Below are 9,927 nucleotides of genomic sequence, written 5' to 3'. Positions count from 1 at the left end.
TCTCTCCCTCCCTTTCCTTCTCATCCCTCTCTCCTCATCCCTCTCTCCCTCCCTTTCCTTCTCATCCCTCTCTCCCTCCCTCTCCTCATCCCTCTCTCCCTCCTTTTCTCTCTCCCTCCCTTTCCTTCTCATCCCTCTCTCCCTCCCTCTCTCCTCATCCCTCTCTCCCCTCCCTTTCCTTCTCATCCCTCTCTCCCTCCCTCTCCTCATCCCTCTCTCCCTCCCTTTCCTTCTCATCCCTCTCTCCCTCCCTCTCTCCTCATCCCTCTCCCTCCTTTTCTCTCTCCCTCCCTCCCTCCTTCTCATCCCTCCCTCCCTCCCTCTCTCCTCATCCCTCTCTCCCTCCTTTTCCCTCTCCCTCCTTTTCCCTCTCCCTCCCTCCCTCTCTCTCCCTCCCTCTCTCCCTCCCTCTCCTTCTCTCTCTCTCCTCCCTCTCTCCTTCTCATCCCTCTCTCCTTCTCATCCCTCTCTACCTCCTTCTCTCTCTCTCTCTCTCTCTCTCTCTCCCTCCCTCCCTCCCTCTCTCCCTCTCTTCATTCCTGCTCCCCAGGATCATTCATCACGTGAGCTCTGGTGGAGTTCAGCCAGGGGGCTGGAGGTGTTTACACAGCCTGCTCATGGCCAATGAGAGGCGAGTAGAGGCAGGAGATAACCTGAGAGTGGACCAATCAGACTGCTAGCTGAGGCGTTATTCAGGGTCACAGGGTGCATGACTGTGTTTGAGTGTTCAGAAGGTGAATGCACACACACACACACACACACACACACACACACACACACACACACACACACACACACACACACACACACACACACACACACACACACACACAGAGAGAGAGACTCAACAAACATCTGCACACTCACTCAGACACAGAGACACAAGGAGACGAGCGGGCACACACACACACACACACAAACACACACACACATACAAACACACACACACACAAACACACACACACAGAAAGAGAGAGAGTAGCACTCACGTCCTCCGTGTCCTTGACCCTGAGGATCTGTTCTCGGAGGTCCTGGAGGTCGTTGAAGGTGGACTGTGCTGTGATGGAGTAGACCAGAGCGAAGCCCTGACCGTTCTTCATGTAGAGGTCCCGCATCGCCGTGAACTGCTCCTGAACACACACACACACACACACACACACACACACACACACAGAGTTAGATGTCCTGCAAGGCCATTAGCTGATCCTAGAGTGTACGCACACGCACACACAAACAGTTAGAGGTCCCACATGGCCATAAACTATTCCTAGAGCACACACACACACACACACACACACACACACACACACACACACACACACACACACACACACACACACACACACAGACGGAGCGAGTGACTTACTGTGCCTGCTGTGTCCAGGATTTCCAGCATGCATTGCTGCCCATCAACCTCCACTTGCTGCAGAGAGAGAGAGAGAGACAGAGGGAGAGAGAGAGAGAGAGAGAGAGAGAGAGAGAGAGAGAGAGAGAGAGAGAGAGAGAGACAAGGAGAGAGAGAAAGAGAGAGAGAGAGGGAGAGAGAGAGAGACAGGGAGAGAATGAGAGAGAGATTTCATCAGGTGCTTCTATATGGATACAGAGCTTCTAAACACAGGGGGGTACCGTAGAAGGTTGCTAGTTCGATTCCCTGTCGAAGTGTCCTTGAGCAAGACACTGAACCCCTAATTGCTCCTGATGTGCAGTGTGCCATCAGTGTAGAATGTAAAATGTGTATACATACTTGTAAGTCACTTTGGATAAAAGCGTCTGCTAAATGACTAAATGTAAATGTTAATCTAACTCTACTGGCCATGTTGAGAAGGGCCAGGTGCTCTTGCGTAGTGGGACTCACCTTCCTGTACGAGTCTTCTATGGTGGGGTCATATTTCTCTACAAATATCCCCTGGACAAACTGAACTGTCTGTAAGGAGAGAACGCAGGGTCAGGATGAGACAAGGAGGACACACACACACACACACACACACACACACAGAGACTTACAGAAACACACACACACAGAGACTAACAGACACACACACACACAGAGACTAACAGACACACACACACACACAACAATTGAAGGTGACCAGCATGTGGCAGAGGGAGGGGCGTAACCGTGGCGATGTCCTGCCACTCATAGGTCATTAAATCAGGGTTCTATGTGGCGGAGGGAGGGGCGTAACCGTGGTGATGTCCTGCCACTCATAGATCATTAGATCAGGGTTCTATGTGGCGGAGGGAGGGGCGTAACCGTGGTGATGTCCTGCCACTCATAGATCATTAGATCAGGAGGGAGGGGCGTAACCATGGCGATGTCCTGCCACTCATAGATCATTAGATCAGGGTTCTATGTGGCGGAGGGAGGGGCGTAACCGTGGTGATGTCCTGCCACTCATAGATCATTAGATCAGGGTTCTATGTGGCGGAGGGAGGGGCGTAACCGTGGTGATGTCCTGCCACTCATAGATCATTAGATCAGGAGGGAGGGGCGCAACCGTGGTGATGTCCTGCCACTCATAGATCATTAGATCAGGAGGGAGGGGCGTAACCGTGGCGATGTCCTGCCACTCATAGATCATTAGATCAGGAGGGAGGGGCGTAACCGTGGTGATGTCCTGCCACTAGGGCTGGGCGATTTTTCGATTTCGATTTTAATCGCGATGTATTTTTTTTCTACGGTTTTAAATGAGACGTTCGATTAGACGGCGCCTTAAAAAAAAAAAAAAAAAATCAATGTTTTCACAGACCCGCGAATACAGCGCCGCACGTAGCCCATGGGCGTCGCGACAATGTAATTGGGGGGGGACAAGACCCCCTCACTTTTCAAAACAAGTCGTTTCGACCCCCCCACTTTTGCAGTCAAAATATTGCGTGCGTGACTGCTGGTCTACTAGTCCATTATTCTTTCCATTGCTTCACAATTAAATCCGTTCAACTTTATCAGTGGGGAATACCCACAGCAATATAAATCCACTCCGCGTTTTCCTGGTGTACTACGCAGCCTCATCACGCACGCAGATTCAACTGTCATTCATGTTCATTCATTCTCTGATTTGATCGGAGCGTCGCGCTAGAAGCAGACCACAGAAATGGACATACGGATTTTTTTTTCGAAGAAGAGGAAAGTAAGTCAGAGTTGCCCAAGTTTTACCTGTAGTGGACAATTAAGGACCACCCAATGGACATTATCTGGCTATAATCGTATTGTTATTGCCATAACAACCGTGAGCTAATCTGGCGTTAACATTAGCTAGCTAATGGCAGTTTTTCTAACGACAGCAGCGACTAAACACACACTCACCAAAGAAGATTTTTTTTTTTTTAATGTGTCACTCACTTGTATACCTCTCTTTGACTCTCACACGAAAGATGATGTCAATGCCACAAATAAAATGAACATTGGTGTGCTGGGCATGCTGTCAAGCTTTGCCATACATGAAAACTATTTCCCCTACGTGAACCGTTTACTTCTGGCAGCTTCCATCCTTAAAGACTTTGGGTTTCAATACACATTTGGCCATTTCTGACCTGAACAGTCATACTTTAATGAGGTGGTCAGTTTGAATGTAGCCAACATAATTATCAGGCCACCAAACCTATATCAATTGTGAATTTGATATGCTGATAACATGATTTACATCTCAGAGAAAAACATGGTAAAATGCACCAGAATGCGGGTATTTGCATGTACGTTTTTCAAAAAATGTTGGGGTGATTTTGTTCATATCGTGATATAAAATCGAAATCGAAATTTTTTTGGGGAAAAAATCGAAATATAACTTTTTCCCATATCGCCCAGCCCTACCTGCCACTCATAGATCATTAGATCAGGAGGGAGGGGCGCAACCGTGGTGATGTCCTGCCACTCATAGATCATTAGATCAGGGTTCTATGTGGCGGAGGGAGGGGCGTAACCGTGGTGATGTCCTGCCACTCATAGATCATTAGATCAGGGTTCTATGTGGCGGAGGGAGGGGCGTAACCGTGGTGATGTCCTGCCACTCATAGATCATTAGATCAGGGTTCTATGTGGCGGAGGGAGGGGCGTAACCGTGGTGATGTCCTGCCACTCATAGATCATTAGATCAGGGTTCTATGTGGCGGAGGGAGGGGCGTAACCGTGGTGATGTCCTGCCACTCATAGATCATTAGATCAGGGTTCTATGTGGCGGAGGGAGGGGCGTAACCGTGGTGATGTCCTGCCACTCATAGATCATTAGATCAGGGTTCTATGTGGCGGAGGGAGGGGCGTAACCGTGGTGATGTCCTGCCACTCATAGATCATTAGATCAGGGTTCTATGTGGCGGAGGGAGGGGCGTAACCGTGGTGATGTCCTGCCACTCATAGATCATTAGATCAGGGTTCTATGTGGCGGAGGGAGGGGCGTAACCGTGGTGATGTCCTGCCACTCATAGATCATTAGATCAGGGTTCTATGTGGCGGAGGGAGGGGCGTAACCGTGGTGATGTCCTGCCACTCATAGATCATTAGATCAGGGTTCTATGTGCTGCTGTGAGGCTCCGCAGGAAGTGACAGATTAACCTGAGGCCGCATTAACACACAGGGATCAGAGGAGCGCACAGGGACACACACACACACACACACACACACACACACACACACACACACACACACACACACACACACACACACACACACACACACACACACACACGAGGACTCACCAGAGCGGACTTCCCTACGCCTCCTGAGCCGAGCACCACTAGCTTGTATTCACGCATGGCGGGGTCTGATCACCGGGCAGCGCAGCAGTCTAAAGCGGAGAAACACACACACACACACACACACAATCTTTAAACTCCAAACGCAGTCAGAAGATGACACACACTTTAAACAAAACACTCAAAACCTAAACTGCCTAAAGAGACACACACACACACACACACACACACCTTTCAACAAAACAGTCTGAAATGGAGAAACACACATTTAAACATTTAAGGGAAACAATGAAATCATCCAGACCAGCCCTTTGTGATAAAGTTACATGTGTGTGTTTCAAACAATAGGGAACACCCTTCAACGCTCCATGTGTGAGTGTGTGTTTGTGTGTGTGTGTGTGTGTGTTTGAAACAATAGGGAACACCCTTTAGTTTTACTTCAGAACACAAAGACTGATGGGTGGGGCGGAGTGGTTATGAGGTCCCCAGCGCTCTGTGTGTGTGTGTGTGTGTGTATGCATGCGAGTGCGAGTGTGTGTGAGAGTGAGAGTGAGAACAGCTGCTCTAAGTTTGAGCAGACCTCAGACCAAGCACATCACTCTGGGAGTGATCAACTGCACCGCAGGTTTGATGACATCATCAACCAGGGACGGCATCCAGCCGAGACGTATCTGTAGTCAAATCAATCAGAGCTGAGCGCCTACAGCAGTCAGTCGGTAACCATGGCAACCTGCTCATCACCTGCCCAGTCACAGACAACAAACTGATGTTTGGCGCACGCGCACACACACACACACACACACACACACACACACACACACACACACACACACACACACACACACACACACACACACACACACACACACACACACACACAAGCCTCTGAAGATAACAACAGGCAGCATCACTCCTGAAAGAGGCATCTGCTATCGTTAATACACAGGCTCTCACATGCACATGCACACACACACGCGCACACACACACACACGGACACGACACGGAAAAACACAGCCTCCATCCATGGATCAGCCACTGGGGATTCCAAACACAATACAGGAGGAGCATTCACACTATTCTGGGAAAGCATGCCGCACATTCTCTCAGTTTCTCACACACACACACACACACACACACACACACACACACACACACACCATAAAAGGGCAGTGGCATGAGGGCCTGGCTTCCCTGTGGTGTCTGACAGTCTCTGAGCTACAAACACAACACAGCTCCCTGACCCCACACTCACACACACACACACACACACACACACACACACACACACACACACACGCCTCAAACAAATGAGACACTCAGGAGAACAAATTACACACACGTGCCGATCCACACACCAGAGCAATATGACATCACAGCTTGTTTCCCCGCAGCTAAGGAGAGGCCTCTCGCCATGTAAGGCAGAAAGAGAGGGAGTGTGTGTGTGTGTGTGTGTGTGTGTGTTTATTCATTTCAGTCCTTATCATCACACACACCACTGCTCTGCAAAAGGGTATCGGGGGGGCAGTACGTGTGTCTGTGTGTGTGTGTGTGTGTGTGTGTGTGTCTGTCAGATCGGGTCTCCTAGAGGTAATCTAACACAGGACAAGGTGTGGAGCACCCTGGAGAAGAAACAAAAAATGACTAAAGGGGGTTGCGGTGTGTGTGTGTGTGTGTGTGTGTGTGTGTGTGTGTGTGTGTGTGTGTGTGTGTGTGTGTGTGTGTGTGTTTGGATACAGACATTCAGAAGCATTTCCCAGCACCCAAGTCCCCCCTCCTAAGAAGAGCACTATAACCAAAATATCATCAATGTATGGTTGGATTTTTGTAAGTATTAAAACATATAAAAGATCCTGGATTCCTTAAAAACACACACACATATGCTCTGGATTCCTTAAACGCTCACCCACACACACACACACACACACACACACACACAACTGAGGCCGAGCTGGTGTAGGGGAAATGACCTGCGCATCATACACAGCTGTGTGTGTAATTAATCAGGGAGTGTAAGTACCCAGGTGTGTGTGTGTGTGTGTGTCTGTGTGTGTGTGTGTGTGTGTGTGTGTGTCTGTGTGTGTGTGTGTGTGTGTGTGTGTGTGTGTGTAGTTACTGTAAGGGAGGTGACTGTGAGAGCATAATCATTTAATCACAGCACATATCTGGGGGTGTTCCTTGAGGGCCACCAGAGTATGCTCACCATGGCAACGAGCGGTCCACACACACACACACACACACACACACACACACACACACGAAGAAGCTTTACAGCGAACAGAAAACCCCACCCTGAGAAGAATGAGATAACCCTACACTTCTTGCCAAGACACACACAAACTTGCACACACACACACACACACACACACACAAACTTACACACACACACACACAGCTGCATATGGTCATGAGTGAATGATAACCCTGACATGCCCAGAAGAGTGCGGAGTGTTGCATGTGGGAGAAGATGTTTTCTGTGTAACCCCTAAAGTCACGCCACTGAACATGGGGAGTTCCACACTGAAAGGGAGATTTCTGCAGAGCGATCCCTTTTCACAGCAGAGACTTCCTGCTCAACTCAAGGCTGAATCCAGAGGTCAGAGTTCAGCACCTCTGGGGATTCACTGACAACGTTCAGTATAGAGCAGTGGTCCCCAACCACCGGGCCGCGGCCCGGTACCGGTCCGTGAGGTATTTGTTACCGGGCCGCACAGAAAGAATAAATAATTTATATAATTTCCGCTGTATTAATTATTGGAGTCTGAAAGGTGTTTTATTTTGAAAAACTACCGGATTTTCCCGGACGTAACATTCGCCTGTGCCTCTTGTCACGTCAAGACGCCTGTCTCGTTCACGTGATATGTCACTCAAAATAAAAAGCCCGCATACTAGCGAAAATTAGTAATAAAACAAACATCTTTGGAGAGCTTCTTTGCAAAGGTGAAACGGTCCATTAAGGAGCCAGAAGAGGAGCCTAGAACCTCAAAAAAAGAAAGCTTCTTTTAACAGACAATACCAGGAGTCATAGGCTACTTTAAAATACGGGTTTATTGCAACAGGTGATTCTCAAGCACCAAGTCCGCTCTGTTAAATATGTGGCGACAAGCTAACAAACGAGCCAATGAAGCCTTCAAAACTGCTTCGGCACATGGAGACCAAGCACTGATTCAGAGTTATGGTGAGTTGTATTTTTCATGCACTTAACGTTCGTAATACCTAACGTTAATGTTAGCTGTTGTGTATATGAGCAGACCGGGCTTCATTGTATCAAACTCGCGCTTGCCTCACATCAATATGAATGGATGACGTGACTAATAAGTGGTGTAAAATGACACCTTGAAGCCGGTCCGTGAAAAAATTCCCTACATTAAACCGGTCCGTGGTGCAAAAAAGGTTGGGGACCCCTGGTATAGAGGACCAATCATCAGCTAGAGTCATCTGCAACCAACCAATCCGATTATATTACCATCAACCAAATCCAAACAATCAAATAGAATTAACAACTACTACCAACTAATATCAACAACAACCAACCAATCAGCTAGAATTATCAACAACAACAACAACAACCAAACAATCAATTAGTATTAACAACTACTACCAACTCAACCAACCAGTCAGCTAGAATCAACATCAACAACAACAACTCCCTGTAACATATTCTCCTTCTGTCTGATGTAATACTAAATGTCAAACCTTCTAAGAATCTCCACTGATCCTATTTCAAACCGTGAGCTTTAAATAACCTCCAGCTCACACACATCCTACTCAGCACACACACACACACACACACACACACACACACACACACTAGATGTTATAAAGTGCTTTTCATCAGTGCAGTGTCCCAATGAGATCCTCACACACCCACCTCACTATGCTATCAGACGTGGCCTACACACACACTGCGTCTATGGTTTCAGACGTTACACACACACTGCGTCTATGGTATCAGACGTTACACACACACACACACACACACACTGCGTCTATGGTATCAGACGTTACACACACACACACTGTGTCTATGGTATCAGACGTTACACACACACACACTGTGTCTATGGTATCAGACGTGGCCTACACACACACACCGTGTCTATGGTATCAGACGTTACACACACACACCCACCTCACTATGGTATCAGACGTGGCCTACACACACACTGCGTCTATGGTATCAGACGTTACACACACACACACTGCGTCTATGGTATCAGACGTGGCCTACACACACACTGTGTCTATGGTATCAGACGTTACACACACACACACTGTGTCTATGGTATCAGACGTGGCCTACACACACACACACTGCATCTATGGTATCAGACGTTACACACACACTGCATCTATGGTATCAGACGTTACACACACACTGCATCTATGGTATCAGACGTTACACACACACACACTGTGTCTATGGTATCAGACGTTACACACACACACACTGTGTCTATGGTATCAGACGTTACACACACACACACACTGCGTCTATGGTATCAGACGTGGCCTACACACACACTGTGTCTATGGTATCAGACGTTACACACACACACACTGTGTCTATGGTATCAGACGTGGCCTACACACACACACACTGCATCTATGGTATCAGACGTTACACACACACTGCATCTATGGTATCAGACGTTACACACACACACACTGTGTCTATGGTATCAGACGTTACACACACACACACTGTGTCTATGGTATCAGACGTTACACACACACACACTGTGTCTATGGTATCAGACGTTACACACACACACACTGCGTCTATGGTAACAGACGTTACACACACACACACACACACACACACTGCGTCTATGGTATCAGACATGGCCTACCTGAAGGAGAGAGAGCAGGGTATCAGAGGAATCTCGTTCAGGCACGAGGCCTCCTACAGTGTGCTCCGTGAGAAGGGGCCTCTGTGCGTGTGTGTGTGTGTGTGTGTGTCTGTGTGTGTCTGTGTGTGTCTGTGTGTCTGTGTGTCTGTGTGTCTGTATGACAGAGTTTAAAGTCTAAATGAGGATGCAGCTCATCTCCTTCTCATGATTGGCCGAGGGGGATGGTGGGGGGTGTCATGGAGACTGACTCAGCACCGGATGCCGGAGTGGCGACTGCACTATCACTAGAGACACACGTTGCCCGGGACAACCACAACTGGTTGCCATGGTGCTATCTCTGGACACACACGTTGCTCGGGACAACCACAACCGGTTGACATGGCGTGGAGA

At 48.4% G+C, this 9,927-nt stretch overlaps 1 protein-coding gene across 1 annotated transcript in view; it reads right to left on the bottom strand.

Moving 5' to 3' along the window:
- Positions 1 to 602: 602 nt before the first annotated feature.
- Positions 603 to 9,927, bottom strand: part of LOC308371709 (ras-related protein Rap-1b-like) — a gene marked incomplete at its 3' end in the record, with an annotated part of 18,391 nt that continues 9,066 nt past the window's right edge. Inside the window, exons 2-6 of the mRNA XM_080846696.1 lie at positions 4,690 to 4,778; positions 1,856 to 1,924; positions 1,367 to 1,423; positions 990 to 1,130; positions 603 to 653 (exon numbers count right to left, since the gene is read on the bottom strand). Of these exons, the coding sequence (XP_080702822.1) occupies positions 603 to 653; positions 990 to 1,130; positions 1,367 to 1,423; positions 1,856 to 1,924; positions 4,690 to 4,746 (375 nt within the window). The 5' untranslated portion in view covers positions 4,747 to 4,778. The remainder of the gene's footprint in view (positions 654 to 989; positions 1,131 to 1,366; positions 1,424 to 1,855; positions 1,925 to 4,689; positions 4,779 to 9,927) is intronic.

The sequence above is a fragment of the Sprattus sprattus genome, assembly GCF_963457725.1.
Source record: "Sprattus sprattus genome assembly, chromosome: 10".
NCBI lineage: Eukaryota > Metazoa > Chordata > Actinopteri > Clupeiformes > Clupeidae > Sprattus > Sprattus sprattus.
This window is presented reverse-complemented; position numbering and strand designations above follow the sequence as displayed.